This window comes from Pieris napi, chromosome 8 (genome assembly GCF_905475465.1).
Source record: "Pieris napi chromosome 8, ilPieNapi1.2, whole genome shotgun sequence".
NCBI lineage: Eukaryota > Metazoa > Arthropoda > Insecta > Lepidoptera > Pieridae > Pieris > Pieris napi.
In genome coordinates, this window is record NC_062241.1 from 4,710,508 (window position 1) to 4,734,783 (window position 24,276).

Below are 24,276 nucleotides of genomic sequence, written 5' to 3' on the forward strand. Positions count from 1 at the left end.
TTATATATTAAACACAAGTATTTATTAAAAGTAAAGAAAAGTGTGTACATTACGGGGGTGTATTATTGACAATATCTTTAACAACGTAAAATAATGGCTAAAAGTACATACACCTACTTAAAATACTGACCACTAGATTAAGATACAATAAATAAAATGCTACATTAAGACCTCAAATAAAATCAAATATTGTAGCTGTACTAGATAGTATGCTAAAGTACCCCTTCCCACTTACACACACAATTATTTTTATATGTATGTCTTCTGTTATTAATGTTTTCTGGAAGAAATCGCTTAGTGGGGGAAGGGCCGGCTTGTAACGTGTGAATAAATACAATTATTCATAGTTTTAAAAAGAATAAGTAACATGAGAGAACCTACGAATAAAAATATGAGAGTGATATAGTTTTCACGTATGAAGGCGCAACGATTTCCTATAAGAAGTTTACAAATTTAGAAAAGTCCTTTTTATTCTAAATCTATATCATTCATTTTATTATAAGCAGTTTTGAGTTCGTGTAATAGATCTTTGACTTGAGTCTTATCTATGAGCAATTCTGTTGTGATATGATCACCAGTAACGATTTCTTCAGACATAAAGGTTAATTGCACTGTGTCGACAGTTCCCTCTGGTCCAGCCGATGCGGATACGCCCGTCATTTTATTAACTGAAAAAAAAAACATCGTCTACTATATGTGCAAATAAATGTAAATTTTAAAACTGGTCTGTGGAGCTTTCGTTAGGTTTTTGAAGTTAAAAAAAATGAAGCACATTTAGGAAAGGCATAAATAAAAAACGCCGTGAATGTGCAAAGATATGTATTAGGTAAATGATGCTTGGTATCGATGCGCTATTGGTAGAGTGACATCTTGGTTCATCATGGACTGTTGCATATCTGTTGTATTCATATATTTTAAACATTTAAGTTTGAAGGTGAATGATTGGTTGGATCTAAAGGTAAAATACTACTAAATCCTAATACACAATAGGTAACCAAACTTACTTATAAAACCGTTACTCTTAACATTAGCCTCATAAGCATCTCGAGTGTTATCAGTCGCTTCAGCCAGTGCTGCCGCGTGTGCTCTAGGCACGCCAAGCACCAATAAATCACGAGCCAGTTGCACACCGGTGCATGCGCATCTGTGCGCTTGACGTAACGTCCATCGTAGTACTGCAGCGGCGCGTGCGCATTCTTCACGAGAAGCTTTAATATTTAGTAAAATATTAGTTGTATTTTCCTTAATGACGAGATAAGTCGTCTTATCGGTGACAAGAGGCACACTCTCGAATTTATTGATTTGTGTGTCATAGACTACATTAAGTATTATTTTTTTTTTTTTTATTTATTTATTCTATACATCACCCTAAATAGAAAAAAGTTGGCGTGGTGGAAACACAAACTGGACACAGTTTTTCCGTCCACCAGGTCGTCGAAAATATTTAAATAATTAAAATAATTAATCTATTACACACTCAGGCCAGTGACACACTATACAATATAACACCCACACCAATAAACCATAAAAATTGCACGAACAACATATACCAATTGAAACAATGACGCTCCACAGCCGATGCAAGAAACCTGTTCTTGACGAGAAATTCTCATTCGAATACAGGATGTGTATTCGAATTTACATATTCGAACATGAACTAAATGACGACATCCTACTTTTAGTTATGCATAATTTGTTATTGTTTGACTTATAAAGTAATTTTTTAATTTAAATTTGATATTGTTTCCTGTTACATTAGCAAATAGCGCAGCCGGTAAAGAGTTTAATAGATTTGGAATAATATAGTCTAATGTTTTTTTCCCATATAAATTATTGTATTTTGGTAAAAGAAATTCGTTTTTTAATTTTCTACGTGTTGTATAGTGATAGTGAGTTTTAGTTGTTTTAAGGTAATTGTCTGTAAAATAGTTTTCATTTAATAATGCTAGCTGCACTTTCTCTTGTATAGGTATAATTTTAAAAAATGCAAATAGCTTTCTATAGTCTTCTTTATATTGTGATTTTATTTTGTAAGGAGCAATTGCTTTTAAAATACGTATTTGTAATGAAAATATTTGATTAAGATAGGTTTTGCATGTTCTCCCATAGCTTGAAAGTCCATATGTTATAATAGATTCTGCTAGTGCTTTATATAGCAGTAGCAGAGTATTGAGAGGTATTTTATTTTTTATTATAGTGTAGTATGTATTCAATAGATCAAAAGCACGACCATATTTAACACTTTTCTGAAATTTAGTTACCACACATAAATACTTACATAGGTTAGTGTCCTTTAGAATATCCATGATAACGTCATCCTGAAAATTTTCGTAAAAAGGAATTATAGTTATGTTAAGAAAAAATAATTTGGTTTGTTGCCGTAAAACATGCGAAACGTTGGCGGAGTTTTATTAGTTTTAAGTGCATAAGACTTATGTTTTTGCATTTCCACTACATAGTATAAAACAAAGTAGCTTTCTCTGTCCCTATGTATGCTTAAATCTTTAAAACTACGCAAAGGATTTTGATGCGGTTTTTTAATAGATAGAGTGATTGAAGAGGAAGGTTTATATATATATAATAACATCCATCAAATAATGGAGAAATACTGTTATTTTTGAGGTTTCTAATGTGATGTCGTAAATAATTACATTTTTTAAGCTTACATTGCAAGCGCAGTGCATAAATCTCGTAGGGTTCAGCTACGAGATTTATCAAAATAATGTACTAAGTATTGTACACATTGAAAAGGTCTACAGAAAACTCCGCGATGGTATATTATGTCTATCTCTTATGGATATCCCACAATAACATTTTTTTATCATTTACTTTTTACGACAAATAATGGCTAATTTTCGAAGCGATTTTAACCAATACAGCATTAATCCCTATCCAATTAAATACCTTAAATACATTGATGATTTAATATAGATCTATATGGCCCTTTACAGCATATGATTTAAAATTTAAATGAATATTTTCTAAGATATTACAGATTTCAAAATTGCGGGACGTAGCGTTTGCCGCGGTCCCCGCCGGCGGGTGCGTGCCTGTCAATAGCTCGTCGGAGGCCGCGGTTCTCCCTAATCCCTATAGTCTATACTCTATAGCACTTTGAATTTAGTATCAGCATTGTACCCGTGCGAAGCCGGGGCGGGTCGCTAGTATACTATAAATCAAAGCTAATTTTTTAATTTCTTATCTCATCATAAAAAACTTTACATCTATAATCACCGGTCCAGTACCAATAAATTTTGAGTTAAAATACTATTAATTTATAGACCGTCTAGATGAAATAGTGTTTTGTACGGATTTACTTTTTGTTCTAATGCGCATCTAAGTAACGATCCGACAGCTTTCAGCTTTCTTTCATCCCTTTGTAAGATAAACTAATAACGAAAAAACCTCCCTCAAAGAATCGTGAAAAATATTTATGAATCTACGCTTCATGGAAAATATACGTTTCACATTAGTATCTGTGTACCGTGATCTTAAAACAACATTCGGTAGCTATTTTCAATCCTTTTCTGATCGAATTTCGATGCATGCGGTATTTTTCGTGTTTTAATATTACAAAAACAACTTTTTAATTCACATATTCCCCTAGTAAGGTTTAAGATCCAATCACCTGGAAGTTTTAGTACAAATTATAAATCGCCTTTAAGTTATGAAATATTTATATCAGAATACATAGATATATTATCTCGAAGGCTTTAAAAATCGAGTTTCCGAACCCATCATATATTATTCGATCTCTTTATTTAATATTTTGAGTAAACAGTAGTCAGAAAGTTCAAAACGTGATAATATAATAATAAGCTTAGTTTTAGACTTAACAATTACTGGTTTTATTACTTTCTACGTGATTTTCAATCTAGTTTGCTATAGATTAATTCGTAAGTAATTAATCTTTTAAACAGACCAAATTGAAGTTTATCAATCGTCTTGGAACTTCAAAACTTTGCTAAGGCCTGTTTGAATTAAAAATAGAATATAATGTTGGTAAAGAAAACCGAATTAATTTTCACCTACGTTTCAGGACTAAATTATTTTGAATTGGATTGAAATTGATCGTACAACAGAATTATATGTAAATAAAGCATATTCATAATCTATATAAATATTAGATTTATAACATTGGAATCTACATTAAATCATGACCTGATTGAAATTAATGGAGTTTAGATGAATTATTGTGAAGGTATGTATGAAAGTAACGTTAAAATAAAAACGATTTATTATTTACTTTTATTTAAGATCCAATAAACCTTTTTTAAAGGGTATCGCAAGTGAAGCTTTATACAAGCTAGATCTGATTTATGCAAACTGTAAAATAGACAGTTAATAGTTAGAATTCCTTAATTTCTTCGTTGCATTAAGATGTTATTTAGAATGCAACTTAGTAATATTGTATAAGTCTTGATAATAAGACTCAAACAATTAAACTAGCTGTTAATGCTTTTATTATACGTACACATAGGTTAAGCAAATAATACTCACAGGCTGTTCCTCCAGTACATGATGCAGAAGGTTCCTAAAGAGTGGCGCAGGTAGACTGCTTAGAGCATGGAGACCAGCTAACGCCCACAGCGGACAATCTCCGTCAGAGCAGAATTTAAATTTCTGTAATTGTAAAATATATTTGTTAAAACAATCCGAACCAATTCAAGAAAAGAGAGTACCATTGCTTAAAAGGCAGGCAACGCACTTGCGAGCCTTCTGGCAATGTCACTTAAAATCAGATGAGCCTGATCGTTTGTCTCCTGTTACATTAAAAAAAACCATGCAACTTTATTTCTTTATCTAATGAAGACAAATAAATAATATGTATTATCTACTAATAAAAAGAAGCACACCTATGGTCTATGGCAGGAAAGAGGTAAGATTGACTTTTTGAAGTGGAACTTCTTTAGGAGCATGGGGGTAAATTTTTACGAAAACGTCACGAAGATGTTTCAGATGCAGCGTTTTTGTCGAAGAGCTGAGCTGAGCGACAGAGCGATTGAGTCCGATTGAGAGAGAGAAGTTTTAAAATTAAAATTTCGTAAAGAGAATTTATGAAATATGTATTAGTATTTTATGCAAAATAATTTATTGAAATCGCAAATGACGAATTGTAAAATAAAATGCCACGTGTTTTAACTATCGAAGAAATAAATTAAAAAAATTAAATTAATTTGTATTCATTTTCGACACATTTAATATTTTATTGACAATTAAATTCATAACATATCTTTCTTTTTCCCTCCCTCTAAGTCTCGGAAATCTAAAGTTTTACATTTGTATAAATATGAACAAGACTTAAAAATTTGTTTAACAAAGAAGTTTCACTTCTGACATGTGTACTTTGTACGCACGCACTTTTTTACATTTATTTATGAACCGGTTTGAAGGATTTAATATTCTATGAAGTTCAGGCAAATTATAGTACTAGTTATTGATAATAAAATGGATTGAGTTAAAAAAAAAATACTAAGTATGACGATATTATCATGTTAAAAATCGATGTCATAAAAATATCTTCTAATAAGAACAACCGACACCCACGTTTTGCCCTTTGATATTTGAAGATTTCTCTTTGCGCCAGTTAAGTTCGGTGGCGGTTGTTTGAGGGATGTTTAAATATATGTTAAATTAAACTCTTTGTTTGAGCTGGGTATCCACTGGGTTTAATCGTTTAAAACATGAGTTTATAACTAACATAGAATTAGGGGTAGTGGGGTTGAGACGCTAGATTAACAAAAAAATAAGAGTAATTTTTTTCACAGTGGGGTCCGAAGTAAACAAAAAGTTTTGATTTGAAAAAAAATTGATATCGTATAACTTAATATTATCTTCAATATACTCAATAAACAACTATAGTTTTGTCTAACGCAAGAACTCATCAGTACCAATCTAGTGGATATTATGAAAAAGATACAGGTGTAAATTTTTTCGAATTTAATTGAGAATTAGTAAAAAAAGTCAATTTTCTTATAAAACGCAAAATAAATTATAACTCTGCAGGGGTTGAGCTTAGAGACCTACCGTAGAACAATTTTTTGCAGCTGATGACCTCATCTATCCCCTATTTGCGTTTGATCCAAGACTTTTTGACCACCCTGTATATGTAACTTAACCAATGCTAGGTTACATAACTCGCTCCTAACGTATAAAGCTTCAAAATAGGAGTTCAATTATATGTAACTATACTGAATGCTGAATGTGTTTCATTTGTCATTACTTTAAAAGCTGTCAGTGATCAGCCTTCTGAATTTCTTGTAACTTTATCATTACTCATTATCTTGTTATTTAACCGGGATCTAAGAGGACCTCCGGATACACCACTACTTAAGACTACGAAGAAGAAGAACGTCTAATTGGCACCTCTGATGCTCTGATTCAGAGTCTAGATAAAGCCCTAAGAGTGTACGCATATGTCAAAATTCCGAAGGCGGCTTCGATTTTTGTGAACCACATGCTTGGCGTCTTTTCAACACGGTGGTAGTCGTAAGGGGAGGAAAATGGCTGATAGCTCCGTCTTAAAATTCTGTTGTTCGGTCTCCATAGTTTTTACATTATTGATTCTTTTTCTTAGTTCGTTAATAAAATAATTACCCAAAAGTATATTTTGCGTTTGACGTTTTTAATTATAAAATACATTTTGCGTTTGATTTGTAGTCGCCTAAGGGGCCGTCTCCACAAGCGAGAGAATCGCGACGATACAATCGTCCTGCCACGCATTTCTATACAATCTCATAGAACGTGTCTCCTCACGGCGATCTTAACGCGGCGATGCGACGGGTGGTTGAGTGCGCGCGAAACGTCATTACATCGCTGCGAGCCTGTCGCTACTGGTGAGTGGTGGGCGGTGGCGTGCACGTCGCGCACTCGGAACGGAACGTGGCGCTCTCGCAGAAAGCGCGCAACGTGCGTGACCATACATCAATAAAAACAATACATCCATAGTAAATAATTATTTTATTGACGGATTTAGGCACTACTTATTTCGGTCTCGTCTGGCACCACTGAACTCTAAATGAACACTGAACAAAATAAGAGCACAACGTGTCGTCAAAGAAACGCGGCGATTCCGTTACGAGTCGTTGCGGATACGCTGTGATTCCGTTACGAATCGCGACGATACGCTGGCGGAATAATCGCTCGTTCGTGGACTACCCGATTACCCGACGATAAAAACGCGGACTCGTCGCGATTCTCTCGCTTGTGGAGACGGCCCCTAACAGCTTTCACAAAACAGAGTTATACCCTAACAAAACATTACTTTTTAGAGATATACTCGCCTAGAATGTCGTAGTCATCTTAATAAATAAAAACAAAACTATACCTTCTCCCAATAGCCAAAGCCTAGTTTGGTATTTCTGGAATAATTCTTCAAAATCGAACCGTGGACTCCATATTGTAATTATTACACGTTAAATCCTTTAATCTACTAAAGTGATAAACCAAACAACCATCTTACCATTTTGAAGCCGCAAGATCTGTAACAAGAAGATATAACATTAACATTGGAATGCTCAAGAGTCCTCGTTATTGAACATCGCACGGGTCATAAACTTTTATCACAGTCATTTTAAAGGACCATACGAGTTATAGATACATATTTGATAGGTTCTATATCTGTTGCAATTTTTCAATTACACGGAAAAAAAGTTTATATGTCAACAAATTTCTAGTAACTTAATTCCAAATCTATAATTTTCTTTATAAAATCTAGTAAAAACCTAACTCCGTGGAAACCTTTCGATAGAGAGCCACCTGAGAAACAAAACCTTAAAAAAATCCACTTCGAGCCGAGCGTCTTCTAGTAATCATTCAATTCATGATATTAAAATTATTGTCGTAAATACAATCAACAATAGTCTTCAATTTTAAACTAGTAAAGGACACATTATTCTATGGTATTATTACTTATTTTATATATACTTTTAGTACAATCTTTAAGAAATCTGAGAAAGATTTTGATTTAAACTAATAAAAAATATCAGTGACATTTGACTTTAACAAGTATTTTGGTCGAACATAATGATCGCAAAAGCTTACCCGTAACAAAGACCTATTTTTAATAGCTGATATGAGCTAGTTTGTTGACTGATCTATCCTTATGTTCAAGACTTTATCACTTTTTCCAGGATTTTTTTAAAATTGAAATTCATCTATTGAATTCATTACATACACATACAAAGTAAAACTTATAAAGAGAAATTAATCTTTATAATTTGTTACTATCCTGCCACAGTTTAAGCTAAACCAGAGGTGCTTATTTTCGATTAAGATTACGTGAGCATTGTAGATTTTTTAAAATAAAGTCAAGTGTTAATATAAGATGACCCAGTGTTGGCCTTGTGGCTTTATCATGCGAGTCTCATCCCTGAGGTCGTAGGTTGGATCCTTGGCTGTGCACCAATGGACTTTCTTTCTATGTGCGCATTTAACAGTCAGTCGGTGAAGGGAAACTTCTTGAGGAAATCGGCTACCTCAGACCCAAAAAGTCGATGGCGTGTCAGGCACAAGGGGCTAATAACCTACTCGCCTATTAGATTGATATATAATCATGAAACAGATACAGTAAATCTGAGGGCCAGACCTAAAAAGGTTGTAGCAATGATTTATATATTTATTATATTAATATAAGAATTTAGTCTTGTAATTTTACTGATAATTTGTTATTTTAGAACATACCATGAGTCAGTCAATTAAATGGAACCTATAGCTGAGGTGTGAGTTTGCGTCACATAATACGTCTAAATAATAATGGTTAATATTAAATGACAAGTCATATCCCTGGCGTCCCATAGCTGTTTACGATCATGGTCCAATAACCACTGCTTTTACGTAATTATTCTACAAATGAATAATAGAATTTTGGGAAATGGTTTCACCTACTTCTACGCAAAAATTATAAGGAAAAGTACTTTAATAAGTTTTGTATATGAAGTAATTGGGATTTTAATTCAAATACTTAAAATATTTCCTAACCAATTCGATTTAGGGTCCTTCAAGAAAGCGCGGACCAATTTATAAAAGGCCGGCTACGCACTTTATTTTATTTTTATATTTTCGGTACAAAAACAGACAACAGACTGATAAAATACATAACTTGAGAGCCTTCTGGCAACGTGTGTGTAATCCATAGGCGGCGCTATCATTAAGTTGATAAGTTATATTATAAGTATATTGATGTTTTACAATATAATTTATCATCTTAAACTTCCTGCCCGTTTGCGCCCTGTTATAGGTATATATTTAAAAAAAACTCAATAACTGCGTTTGGGAGCGTTCAAGTATAATGTTACGCAATTTTTGGAGATTATTGACCCCCCCCCCATGTAACTCGCCGTAACGTTTTTCAGTACCCAAGTACAGTACTGTACCCAAGTAAAGTAAAACGTTTCGTGACCACCTAGTGACCCTTTAGTTACTATTATGTGGTGTAAGTCGAAAAAAATAATAACAATAACGCGTAATTTAATCCCCGCCCCGCATCGTAACGTTTTACAAAAGGACCCCCCCTCTCCCAAAATTCGTTACGTAATACTTGAACGCTCCCTTTGTTAGTTTTAATATTTGCAGCAGTTTATAGTACTTTACTAGTATCGGACTCAGCTTCAGCGTCTGCGAATACAAATATACAGAGCAGTTACTACAATTTCCAAAAGCGATACCTATCTCAACGTTTTTGTACACAAATTTGAGGTAGTTCTCCCAATATCCGTAGAGCTGATGTCCCAACCTTGGAATCGTGTAATACAAAAACTTATCATTGGAATCACTATCACAATAAGAAATTTCAAAGGGCAGCTAAGCCTAACCAATGACAATCAATTCTCTCTGATTTACGCGACTACTAAAAACATTTTTTTAACTGATGTAAGCAATTAATTATTGTTTACAAAGAAAATAATTGAAAAGCTTTGATGAATTTGTCACAAATATTAAACATTTAATAGCTATTAAAATGGCTCAAATAAAAAAAGAATACATTTTACATTACCTGATATTAATTGCTAAAGGTGATATCAGACGGTTCATTTTTTGTTCATTTTCATCTTTCATTCGGTACATTTCACTCGAAATGAAATGTCTGAACAAAAAATGAAACACGAGTGCCGAATGAATTCATTAGTGAACCGATCCAACAGTGTTGGATATTGGCATCCGGTATCTTTCATTCCCACTCCGAATGAACGAGAAATGAACGGTCTGAACACTGAGAGAACGTTCATTCGGATTCGGCCATTTTGTTTCGAGTCCTGTAGCCGACGGACATCACGTTGTCGACGAAATTATAACTTTTTTTTTCTGTGTGTTATTATATTGTTCTCATGCGGCAAAATGGTGTTTAAGTGGAACGATCAAAATACATTACTTTTTTTTTAATAAATTTATTCTTTCAATCCATGGTCGCACCCACCACCTTCGACGTTTTCTTTGCTTCTTTTTTGTCAACTCTTTGACGACGAGACGATTCCAAGACGTACGACTTCATTCGATGACATATTTAAAAGAAAGAACAATGAATGTTCATTTCTGTATCATTTCGTCTAAAGGTGATATCAGACGGTTCACTCGAATGATTGTTCACTCGAGTGAATGCTTAATTTTTTTTCATTCTAGGTTCACACGGCTTAGACGAAATGATACAGAAATGAACATTCATTGTTCTTTCTTTTAAATATGTCATCGAATGAAGTCGTACGTCTTGGAATTAGTTTAATTTGTGATCATTTAATCAAAGAATTGACAAAAAAGAAGCAATAAAACGTCGACGGTGGTGGGTGCGACCATGGATTGAAAGAAGAAATTTATTAGGAGCTTCCAATACATTGTTGAGAGAACTAGCCGTTGAAGATCCTGATTCATATTGTAATCATCTTCGAATGGATGAAAGTAAATTTGAAGAAAAGTTAAAAAAAAGTTATAACTCCGTCGACAACGTGATGTCCGTCGGCTACAGGACTCGAAACAAAATGGCCGAATCCGAATGAACGTTCTCTCAGTGTTCAGACCGTTCATTTCTCGTTCATTCGGAGTGGGAATGAAAGATACCGGATGCCAATATCCAACACTGTTGGATCGGTTCACTAATGAATTCATTCGGCACTCGTGTTTCATTTTTTGTTCAGACATTTCATTTCGAGTGAAATGTACCGAATGAAAGGTGAAAATGAACAAAAAATGAACCGTCTGATATCACCTTAAGCCGTGTGAACATAGAATGAAAAAAAATGAAGCATTCACTCGAGTGAACAATCATTCGAGTGAACCGTCTGATATCACCTTTAAGGCACCCATGGACACTCACAAAAGGCACACATACACATATTGACATATCACATATTTATACTCGTTCCTTGACTACATAATTTAAAAGAGACAACTTGTCAGGTACATAATATTGTCATTGATATATGATTAAGTAATGCATAGTCTAATTTGATTCCGAGAAGTTTACATATATCTAGTACATATACGAAATTATAATTTTTATTTAAGCCGTTAATCAGACCTAATTTATAAGTATTTTCATAATTTATATTTATAAGCATTTTTTCATTATTTATAAGGTTTTTGATATGCCTCTGTATTTTAATCAATGTAAGATGTCAGTCTGGCCGTATCACGCATGTTTTCATTCAATTTACCGACCGGACCCAGGTGTTTGCGCTCCAAACTGCTTACTTATCATCTGTTAAGAGCATTTTTACGGACCAATATAGATAGCTCTTCAATTGTTATTGATGATAAATTTTCGAATTGCATACCCTAATGCAATACTGAAGCTTGACTTCTAGGACTAACAAAATTACCGGTCCATGTTAAACACACTAAAAAATAAATCAAAGAATTCTTTGTTCAAAGAGCTTTTTACCACTAAGATTAATTGTGCCTTGGTGTGTTTTAAAATATGTGGCTTCGGTGAAAATTCAAAAAATTATATGCGAATACTTCCAAATATCTTGCTAGTTTTAATATAAAATACAATAGAATATGGGATAATGCTAAACCATAATGTACGTCTCTAGGTTACGTAAAAACAATGACCCTTTTTACTAGTGTAAATAGGAAATAAATTTGTTAAAATAAAATTATAACCAGACGTAGCCTTATCATAAAATAAAAAAGTATAATTATGTTTATTCCATGTGGAAATCTTTATATAGACGCAGGTTTTTCAGGCACCAGGATTTCATATACAAATATCAATACTACTTGTCTATTAAATATGATAAAATAATAACTGCAATCTGAGCTTGACCCATTAAAAGTTGTAGCGTCATTGGACTATTAATTAATTATATATAGAAACAAACAACTGTATAATGTAGGTAAATAAAGTTTAGGCTCAAATTGTTCAATGCGTCTTTTCTTAAGTAACAATGGGGGTATCGGAAATACTGATCATTTTTCCTCAATAAACATGTTTTCATCTCAATTTGTTTCGAATTCCATTTCTAATAAGAACGTATTGCATTACGTAATTAAAAGCTATAATTAGTTGTTTTCGTTATATCGGGTTCCCTTTATAGGTATATAAAAAAACCGGAAATGCAATAAACACAGAGAGGTTGGCATATATTATCGAAAGTAATTATAAAACCTTAATTAACAAATTTGCTATATTTTAGTAACCCATATTTACTATTAAACTTGTTAACAAAGATTTATCATTAAAATGTTCTATCTATTTGGAATAAATTCTAAATCGAGATTAATCCAGCAACGAAAGCGAAGAAAAACGACTGTAAACTCTCGTGGAATAATAATTATCCCAAAAATAATACAATAACTTTACGCCATATAACTTTTAGGAGTATTTTTATAAGCGTGAACTCTCTTCCCATTTATTAGTATGTTATTTTAGAATAATTAAAGTAAAAAAAAATTCTTAAAACATTTTTGTCGGGCATATTACACTTTTTTCACAAATCAGTAATCAGAAGGTATTTACAAGACATATACTACGCCATTATATCGATAACTGCGCCTAATCCTACTGTACTAATTAATAAGGATATACATATATAATAGAAGACTCAACAGAAATCTCGAAAGAAACCATTATCGTAATCGTAACCAAAAAACCAGCAGAATTGTAAATATAATATAATAATGATATAATATATCATACTGTATTTGATGACCTAAATGGCTTTTTTTTTACTTTCCAAAAGGGCCCCAAATTCGTGTGTGCCCAATAGCCCCAGCCTAGTTTAAGATGGCCCTGTGTGTATGTTTATAATTGACGCAGTTTTGAGGTTGTAAATTCAAACATCTGAATCGTAGCTACCATAATTATCTCAAGTATATAATATAGTTATATATATTTTTTTATCAATATTATATCTATATATATATATATTCGGTTAAGGATTTAGACCATAAACAAAATGATTTCTTTTCGTACGGAGTTACTAACCTAAAAATAATCTAAGCAGATAGTTATGAAACTACAGTATATTTCCGCATTGATGAGCTTATGAAATTGAAAGAAAACAACATCCTTGCACCTAATGAATATGAATCGAAAGATAGTTTCTCGCGATCGCGCCACAAATTGCCCCACAATGCAACAGTTGCTCAAATTACCGCCAGCAAACAAAGAGTCGAACTCGTTATTGGAACTCGAAATATTTACGTACATACACATTACGAATATTTCAAAATTTACGATATAAAATAACCTTATAACAATATTTTATTATTTTTATCCAGAATATAGACTATCATTTATTGTGTCAACTGGTAATTATAATATTCGCAAAATCACTAAGTTTTCTGAAAGATTTTTTAGTTTAAAGCTTGCAGGTTTCCTCAACCTTAAAAAAGTGATAACACTTGAAGCTGAGAATGAATATGTTAACAAAGTGTAAAAACCTAACTTCATAATAACGAAAAGATTAAAGTATTAAAACTGTAAAAAAACGTATAATTTATATGAAATAATATCGAATCATATTAATTGCGATTTAAAAAAATGGACTATTTTAGTGAGGTCGTAATTTAAAACGTTTTCATATATCTGAGATTATATTAATGAGAGAGTGACTTCCCATAATCCCAAAGTAGAGGAAACTGGTAGTAATATAGTACTGGTAGTATATTTTCTGTGATTCAACCAAATGTTATTGATCTGGGAATATAACATGCTATAACTATATGAAAATTACAGCCAATTCGTTAGGGAAATAGTATTTCAGATGAACTATTTCAATAGTTTAAAACGACTCACACTGACTAAAGACAAATACTATAATTGAAAGAACACAGTGCATATTTCCTTTGATTCAAAGTAAGTTTTAACTCCGTCGGGATATTGACATTATGTACTCGGAAAGTGTACTTTAAAAGCATCCATATTTTAGAGTAGAAATGAAATTCTAGGTCAAATGTTTTTTATATCATGGGGCAAACGGGCAGGAGGCTCGCCAGATTTTATGTGATAATGATTTTAAAAAACGCCCATGGACACTCACATTGCCCCAAGAATCGCATGTGCGTTGCCGGTCTTCTAAGAATTGGTACGTTATTTTCGTGAAGGACCCTAAGTCTTCGTTAACTATTTGATCATACTATAAGAAACGAGTATAATAAATTGTGATTTAACACAATAATTTATATAATGTTTTAAACTGTAAGTAAAATCGAGCTTTGATTCAATAATTTTGCAAAATATAATTAAAGAATTAGATTTTAAAACATATTAAAACGTCAATTAAACTCGAGTTATGGAATATATTTTGAACCTACAAATGTAACTTATTTAATAGGGAATGTTATGAATCAATATTTTATTATCATTTAGAAATTATCTATTTTGAACTGTTTTTATCTGAAATATATATTTTTGAAATAAACCTTATTGAACCATTTCACATATATAACGATTTTCCAAACAATTAAATAATCCGAATGTATTACACAAACAAAACACTCAAACTATTCGCACTAGAAATGCAAATTTAAATTTTCATACAAATCTAACCACGAATTAATCGCCTGTTACGCTGACGCTACAAAGCCTCATGGATGTATAAAAGAGATCGCAGAGAAAACTCACCACCATATACCAAAGCATCGTTGTAGAGTGAACACTGTCCAAAATAATAGACCTACATGAATCATAAAGTGGATAACGATACATAAGGTAAGTGCTTTTCAACATTCTTTTTTTTTAAATCGATAAATTGCAAGTAATGACAAATATAAGAACTACAAACGGAATTAGGATTTGTGTGTAATACATTTTTATTTTATGTATTATAAAATGATAATTTTAATTAAACAATCAATATGCAATTTGCTTTAAAATTGATTGAAAAAAACTTTATTGCGCTGCATTGTGATAACTATTAGCCAACAGCTTTTCATGTTAAATCGTAAGTTTAAAACTGTATTCATCTGATATAAAAATATTCATTTGTTTTTATTTCAACATATTAAAGTAATGTAAATTAAAAACTCTTTCATAAACTAAAAAGAAAACATTAACAATTCAATGTTAACTGTCCCTATTTTAATATTTTTTAAAAATTATGCCACTTTCGCGAGTGCTACGGTGCTACGGAATTCATTCCATGTTACTATTTTTATATGTATGTATCAATAAAATACTGCCAATAAATAATCATATATATTTATTGGTAGGTACTATATTATTCATTAGATTTTTTTTGTTAAATACGATCAAAGTGTCATAGAAAAGATTATTAAAATAGCACTATTATGCCTTGTTTTATAAATAAATACAATTAATTATTATACAAATATATTATTATGAAACTAATACTAACTTTGTCTGCGTATTTATGAGAGTATACGTTTGTTTCTTAGATACAATAAGAAACTCGTTAATTCAAATAATCTTTCGTTAGTATATCGTCTATAAAGAATGTAAGTAGAATTGTGAAACTATTTCCTTTTTTTAAATACGCTTAAAAATTAGACGGGTTTTTGAAGTAATAAATCTTAGCTATTTTGAACATGACGAAAGATTAGGCAGAAGTGTCACATTGAATAATTAGTAGGCACTGGAGTTCAATCAAAACGCTTTATTTTAAAAACTAAGCCACAAAGTCTACATTCTAGAAACTGGGAAAATTACCTAAAATAAAACTGTTCAATAAGAAAAAAAGTAACGCTTAGAATGATTACTACGTACAATTGGGTTTTTGAAAAAAAAAAATTGTGATAAAGGGAAACCCGAGCGTGTGTGACATCATAATGTTAGTTTTCACTCATTGCAGTTGATAGAAAAATAATAAATACAGTGTTTTGATCTATTTAATTTTGTTTATTAATATTAATATTTAATATATTAATAGCCGTAAACGCTGTACTGTTAAATTGCTTTAACATTATGACGTCACAACATGGTGATCGATCATTCATGGCGCGTTTATAGTCACGTGATTTTTATTTAAATTTCATCAATTTTTAATTGTTTATAATTAATTGAAAAAAAAGTTGTTTGCATTAAACATCAATAAACAATAAAGTTTTAAAATACATTTTTTTTTTTCAAAAACCCGATTGGGATAAATGTATAGTTCATCAACATCTTTTCAAAGGTTCTATTCGATATCTATGCATAAATTTATCATAATTGAAGTATTTTGCAGAAGCTTCTTTATGTACTTTTGATTTGGACTTCACATATTGCTTAAGCATCTAACAATCATGGAAAAATTATGTTTATTATCGGAAAATTTACACACGGTCCAATCCCACCATAGTCAGTAGTGCCAAACGCATGAATAAGAAATGAAGCGTATACCAAATCTCTCATTTAAAATATAACTTAAAATCAAAATACGGATAAACCCGATATTCTCTTAATTAAAGTTTACATGCGATGTTCTAAATATATTGTTTTACAACTTAATTCCATGTTTTCGTAAACTCTTTGACTTTTAAAGGGGGTTGTATTAACTTGGCTGTTTGATGTTTGTGTTTTATAAATTAGGAATTTTGTTTATCGTACGAATATATATTCTGTGGATCCAAGTTCATCTTCAGTTGTACTTTATATGTATAATTAAACAAATTAAATTTCTAGATGTTTTAGTAATAAACTTGTAGCCTCAAAAGGTTAAAAATGTTCAGTCATGGTATATGAAGGATGCGGACAATGGGTACGCCGCTACTGTGTCCTGCCTTGGGCAATTGCTGGTAGCGCCGTGGGGTTTAAATGGGTATGAACAGTAACGAGCAGTACCAGTAGTCCCACATAACCCTCAACCACAATCGCGCCATGGGAACGTAACGCATTTTCTGTCAAAAAATGGTTGTATGAATGGTTTCGGTAATGTAACACTAGAGTGATAAAGCATATGTGTGTCTAAGTTAGTTTGTGAATGAGACCGTTACAATATGGAAAATAAATTTCCTCAAAAAGACGTTATGTGCTAATTGCGAAACCAGCTAAGCAACGAATAGATTACAAAGCGATTAATAATTATGCATAGAAATGAAAACTTTTAGAGAACGCGCGACTAAACACTCGATGAAATACTATTACTAATACAATAAGCAACAGTAAATATCCTTGTTGAGGGAATTTAAAATTTTCTAAAGATTGACTGATACAGATTGTGTGTATTGTTTAGAGGTGATAAATGAGCAAATAGATTTTGCGGTTTATCACTGCCTAACTAACCGAACCACAACTGATATTCAAGTGCAAATGCAAACCAGACCGCTTCTTGATTAACTTCCTTAGTGCTACTACTGAACGGGGAGATATACTAAAAAGCATACAATGTTCAAGACTCTATGTGAATTAAATGTAGCGTCGAAGGCTAGTAATACATGCATTAAATACTACAGCCGTGGCTAAGTTGGTTAGTTAATGATCTTGCGGTATAACCGGAGGCCCTTGATAAGATTGCCGGCAAAATAATATTTACGGGTTGGTAGGGACGGTATGTTTACTCTTACCTTAAAATATTAATGAAAAAAAACGCACTCTCGTGTCTGCCTGTGAATTGATGAATTAATTGTGGCGGGGTAAAGTATAAATTCTTATTATATTCCTTAATCAGTTTAAGGTAATTTCTGTGTCACGGTCATGTCAGCTGTTATTTCAGTTACGTATTTTGTTGTAAGATTTTTTAAGTCAATTAAAAGTAAAAATCTAAATTACTGTATTGTAACTATGTACACAAAATTAAGAATAAATAAATAAATAAATTTACTAGCAGTTCCCAAGTCAGTAGAGCAGACGAGAAGAATTGGCAAGAAATTCTGCGCCGCTCTTTTTAATTCTATTTTATAGTTTACAAGGAAATTGTAAGGACCTGCAACCATTACGACATGCGTAATAGACGAATGAAGTAGAACTTAATTAGTCTTAGAAACAAAGCTTCATTTCAAAGTAAAACGTACCTACTAATTTATAATTAGAAATATGGAACTATGAAATTTCCTGTAAATTCTACACAGACGATGCAATAATATTATTTTAGTAAAGTTTCCCCTAGACAAAGTTCTCTTCACTGTGAACTTTCTTTATTACCATTTTGGTACTTTTGTAATATTTGTTTTATATTAGGTCTTGAAGTTCCTGAGCATTTAGTTAGAAACTTGAACATAGAGCACTCAAAAATTAAATATTTTCGATAGAAAACTTAAATGTGTTTAGCGTAATTATCTATGTGAAGATAGCATAACCACTTACATTATCCAACCAGATAATAAAGGTATACAACATTAGATGAGTTACAATTAAAGAAAAAAAATTCAAACAACACTAAATGTTCAGGTTTTGAAATGTACATTTCTCTATACATTTAAAGTCAAGCACTTGAATATAAGGATACCTACGTTCATTAATGTGAAAAGGCTTACGGCACTTAACAAAATTAATTGCGATCCAACTAAAGGGTGAACCCATCTGAGCTATTACAACCATCAATATTTACCGACGGCGACAAAAGAAAAACTTCAAAGAAATGCATGAAACAATATTGTTCTAACGGCGATAAATTTTCGTTTCATTGAATTTAAATGATTACAGTACTTGAGGACTTTCATTTTTCAGTTTATCAATACCTATAAATGGATAAGATCCTATGAACCTACAAGAATCGTATTTCAATCGGTGAACTGATCAAATGTCTTTATGTAAGAACTTAATACGAACAGACGGTGGGCTTGACTGATGTTAATTATTTGTCTTATATGAGTATTACATAGTTATTGGCCTCAATATTTTTTTATTTTAAATATTCCTAAGAAATCTAGCACCAACAAATCTAGCTGACGCTACGATGCTAATTTAATTTTTCTTAAGGTAAAAGTTAGATTAGATATTTTGTGCCACAAAGGATCTTTTACAACTTCATGACATGATCTTTTACAACATGAAAGATTACTTGCGAGCCTTCTGGCAATGTGAGAGTTCACGGTATGTATCACTTAACATCAGATGAGCCTCCTGTTATAAATAAAAAAAATTATATAATTTAATGTGGTAAAATAAATATGGACATAACCTGAATTATAATAACCTTAAGTTTTATATTTCCGTATGAGATTTCTGCCTGCAATATGAACAGCCAGTCAATTGTTGCAATTAAATTAATCATCATGTTTTTACTATTATAATTTATAATATTGGTCAGTTGTATTTAACCGAATATACGCGATCCAAGAGAAAATTTGTGCCTTGATGTACGATTGGAGAAAAATCCTTCGAAGTTGTCGAAAAACTTCAACCTAAAGAAAACTAACATCGCAGTTAAAATATTATTCTTATGCTCGCATAACTCACGTAGAAAAGTTTTTGTTATTTTTATCATATCATTATATCTTAAGTTTAAACGATGAGAAATACATAGCTATGGCTAACATAATAGATGTTTAATAATTTGAAAGTACACAGCGGTAACAATTTAATTTTTTTATACATGTGTCTTTACTAAGACAATATTTAAGACATAATTTAAGTCTAGCCAAATTTACTAATCAGAATTTTTAAACATATACCTACAATTTAAGAAAAGTTTCTACTTTTTTAAGCAAAAAATTAATAGGATTTTCGGCCTTTTTTTTTTAATTATTAATCAAACTCAAAGTAACGTTTTAAATCATGTCCAATCACTTAAATTTTTTTTTCAGGATCATGACGCATTACTGGATCATCATCACCATCTCATGGATCGGGTCAGCCAGCCTACAGTACATCAGCTCCGCTGGGATCGATGGAGAAACATTTATGGACCCCTTAGACTCTAGCGTCCACTTTCCTCCTCTTCCTTACGTGAACTACTTCAACTACCCTTCGAGAAACGACTACGAAACGATACAAAATGATGAAAATGTTGATCACAGCGAGTTTTACCCACGAAACCACGATCAAACGGAAGTTCAAAGAAAGCGACGCACAGTTGACGATCAAAGCGGCCCAGCAGAACCCTGGAAACCTAATCTTGTTGATCTAGACAAAACACTTTACATACGCAACGACGATAAAACCAATCCATTCATTATCAAAGGATTGTCTGGAAGGCTAGAAGAAAATGCTACTGATTTGATCAATTCCATAGAGAAAAGAAGCTTTAGTCCCTGGGGTGGAAAAAGGGATGCCATCGAACATATGTGGACCTGGAAACGGTCTCAAGCCATAAGGGAACCCAGTATGCCGAAGCGAGTTCGTTTCAGTCCTTGGGGAGGAAAGCGAAGCGGACAAATGATTTACAAACCAGGCGCAAAAGCTTCCAAGGTAATTTTTTCAACCTCAGTACCAGAATTAACTCGAATCGTATCGAACTATTCACCTAAAGGAAGATTGGATTTGGCCGGGTTTCAGATCGTACCATCACTCGACAAGCGACACCCAATCAAAATACTCGCTCTTAGTACTCAATTTGACGAAAAAACTGCTAAGGACGCGCTCCCTTTCAATACATTCATGGAAAACCTCCCGAAATACTTTAAATTGGGGCATCCCTATTTAGACGTGAATTTAAAGAAAGATGGTAAGAGGAAAGTTAAATTTAGTGCGTGGGGTGGAAAGCGTTCCCCTCCTATCATTGGACCTATTTGGACACCGGCGGCGCAAAACGTAAAGGATTCAACTTTGGACGGCATTGTATTGATTCGAAATCGTGAAAACGAAGATGTCTAAAGAGTTATTAAAGCGGCACCAAAGACAACTGGCACTCCTAAACTCCCAATATCAAGATGTTTTAGTTTTAAATATTGGTCATAAACAGTTAAACTGTGAAATCTGTATACCTACTTGTGAAAACAATTAATAGGTATAACAGATTTTTTCAATTACATATGTACCAAATTTAGTAATAGAAAACAAAATTTTTAATGCAACATTTTAATATTCAGGAAAACAATTGTCTTCGGCAAAGGCTGGGTTTGCCGAAGGCATGAACTGATGCGATTATGTGTAAACTTTTGCTATAGTCAATTTGTGATGTCCTATTGTCTACATTACGTGTTACCAAATATTATCTATTCGCAAATTGTTAGTAATAAAACAGTATTAAATTAATCAGGTTTATTTTGCTCCCTACCCAACTGGCGCAATGTTTAGAAAGATGCAACTGATTGTAGAAAATATTTTTGTATTATGCAATGTTTTTTATAAGAATAAGGTCCTATAATGACCTATATGCAGTGATTGTTTTATTTGGCACATAAACTAATTATAGTTCTATTACTATTCAGCTAAAGAATCAAATTGCATTTGTTAGTACCTAATAAATGTTGTAGTTGCATTTGTTTATAGATTACTATAATAAAATACATAATTCCTCTACATGAAATTTATTAAATCCATACACTTAACTAGATGTTCAAAATTATTATTTTACCTAATCGCAAAACAGATGGCGCCACTACTCAGTTAAAGTATGAAATTCAATAGGAGTGTAACATTTTAAATATTACTTTATAATATCTAGAAATGAAGTTTTAGGTACCAGTATAATTTAAGCCACTTATTTCGACAAATATTTCTTACTCATTAAGAGTAATGGCGCCAACTGTACAACATTAAATTTTTCAAGCTATTGCTCAAAAAGTCAAAAACAAGCTTATGTATACATTACATACACACTGACAAAATTTGTATACAAGTTACACGCTAACAACTTTTTGGCTGCTTTCAATTAATTTTTTTAAACTGTTTGCCTACATTCATATTATATTAAAAACCTAAATAATATAAAAATGTTATAAATGTAGCCACACCCTTGCCAGAAACTTATACTAATATTCAAAGAACTTTACTAATGTAGCAACATTTAACTTATAATATAGTATTAAAGTGACTATTAACTATGCACATACATTAAAAACCTCCTATATCCCGAGATACAACTTTTCTTGCACACATCTTGTGATCTAAAGCTTGGCCTTGAATCCTTGGCTTGGAATACATGTTAATTTCTTTTAGTACACACATTTTCAAATATCATGTGACTCAAATGCATTTAAAAAGTCTAACTTAAGATGTTTCTTTAAAATAATGATTTGAATGGTAAAAAATTGTTGGCAGTGTATTATATTTTGCGGCTTATATTATATAGACAGTACGGGGCAGGCTCATTATTAACCTTACAAAAAAAAATATTTCTTAACTACTTTATACTATTACATGTATAAAGCTATAATGCAATAATAATTTTATACATTACTTTAATTAAAAATGTCATTCTTAACCTTGCAAAATTATAAGATCATTTCAAGACAAATTAAGCAGTTCGGAGAATGATATGTACTCCAGAGTCAGTTTCGACAGGCTTGCTAAGCTGACCGATTTTTAACTTGTAAGCCTCTTCTTCAAATGGCTTCTGCATCTGTCCTCGACCAAACAGACCAAGATCACCACCACGCTTAGCTGAAGAACAATCAGAGTACTTTGAAGCAATATCAACAAATGTTGCTTCTTCTGCAACAATTTGCTTTCTGTATCCCTTTAGGATTTCCAGTGCCTCTTCTTTACTACGAGTGATGTTTTCTTCACGCCACGAGGAAGGACGACGGCTACCCGCATGTTTTACTAGAATGTGGCTGCATCTGACCTCACCTGGGTCTGCAGGGGCGTCAGGCCGTTCCCACTGAGACTTCTTCGTATAAGTGTTGAGAAAATAAGCCATACCTGTTGATCGGCTTTTCCTCATCTCCCATCCTTCAGGCAATGGTCCATCTTTGTCATTGGGCATTCTGGAATATGTTGGAGCACTGGTTACACACACAATAATTTACACAACACTTAAACATCGATTTAGACGCGTAGTAGGGTTAGGTTCAGAACCATGTTATAATTAAACCGCAAAATGATCTTAACAAACATAGAACTGAAGTTTATTTATCAGAAATTAAAATTTAGAAAGTACAATAACGATTACGCGTTTGCAATTTGGATGCTTGGCTCCCGGTGCAGCTAATGCTAAGTTGTGGTTAAGTATACTATTTACAAAACTATTTTTACTCACCTTATAGAGCGTTATGGTAAGAGGATTAAGTAATAAACAGTAGGGTTCACACTTAAGATTCAAGATCACTTGTTTCATTAAATGAAATAATTATCATTTCTAAATTCTACAATGAAACAAAAAGGGAAGTACTAGCGCCACCCGCCAAACACCAAGAATTAAATGTCAATTGTCAATTGTCAAACACGTTTTTCATTATGGCTCTTTCCGACCATGTCCTGGCGGCTGGCAGTTTTATAGTAATATCCCATGTGTCACGATAAATGACTTTTGGTAGTGTCATTCCTTATAGTTTGAAAATATTTAATTTAAGAAAATTATTTAAAAAATATAAACTTGTGAACATATTAAAGATATTTTTGTCATGTTTTGATCATTTTATTACTATTTAGAGCAATCTATTGTAGTTATTTGGTAACATTATAATACATTTTTTGACATTATGATCATAGTATTCGATGCTGTCACTAGATGTCTAATGATGTAGATTCTAACAATATCTATTCGGTTCTGATCTTAATATCTGAAAGCAAAGTCATAATCAGTTCGTCATTCGTTATTAGGCGTATAGTATTCTAGTTTTCAGCAGCTTTAATTTGTCTCCATCTAGTTTTACTATCGTTTTTGATTAATCATTTCATAAACGAATAAACTCTATGCCTTTGAATTAATGACAATTAATTTGTCTTGAGCGGGTTGAGTCTATATCCCTAGATATTGTAGAATTTGTAACGAAAAAATATATGTAAGACAAGGGGCTAAGGTTTATAGACTTTAGCCTGTTCTGAAGGCAAATAATAGCTAATAAGAACAATGA

At 32.2% G+C, this 24,276-nt stretch overlaps 2 protein-coding genes across 3 annotated transcripts; one reads left to right on the forward strand and one right to left on the reverse strand.

The window, feature by feature from the left end:
* Nucleotides 1–3: 3 nt before the first annotated feature.
* Nucleotides 4–23,634, reverse strand: LOC125052077 (putative peptidyl-prolyl cis-trans isomerase dodo). Of its 2 annotated transcripts, XM_047652744.1 has the most exons (6): nt 23,460–23,634; nt 7,463–7,481; nt 4,501–4,623; nt 2,279–2,318; nt 1,005–1,208; nt 4–668 (listed from the first exon to the last, which is right to left on the reverse strand). In XM_047652744.1, exons 2-6 carry the CDS (start codon nt 7,463–7,465, stop codon nt 469–471), a joined length of 570 nt encoding a protein of 189 aa, XP_047508700.1. In that variant the 5' UTR covers nt 7,466–7,481; nt 23,460–23,634; the 3' UTR covers nt 4–468. The 2 variants fall into 2 exon arrangements, with proteins under 2 accessions (XP_047508700.1, XP_047508701.1); XM_047652745.1 differs by lacking the exons at nt 4–668; nt 1,005–1,208; nt 2,279–2,318; nt 4,501–4,623; nt 7,463–7,481 and adding an exon at nt 21,771–23,187 and having other exon boundaries at nt 23,460–23,623.
* Nucleotides 15,018–22,495, forward strand: LOC125052075. Its single transcript, XM_047652743.1, has 2 exons — nt 15,018–15,148; nt 20,122–22,495. Exon 2 carries the CDS (start codon nt 20,126–20,128, stop codon nt 21,128–21,130), a length of 1,005 nt encoding a protein of 334 aa, XP_047508699.1. The 5' UTR covers nt 15,018–15,148; nt 20,122–20,125; the 3' UTR covers nt 21,131–22,495.
* Nucleotides 23,635–24,276: the final 642 nt, after the last annotated feature.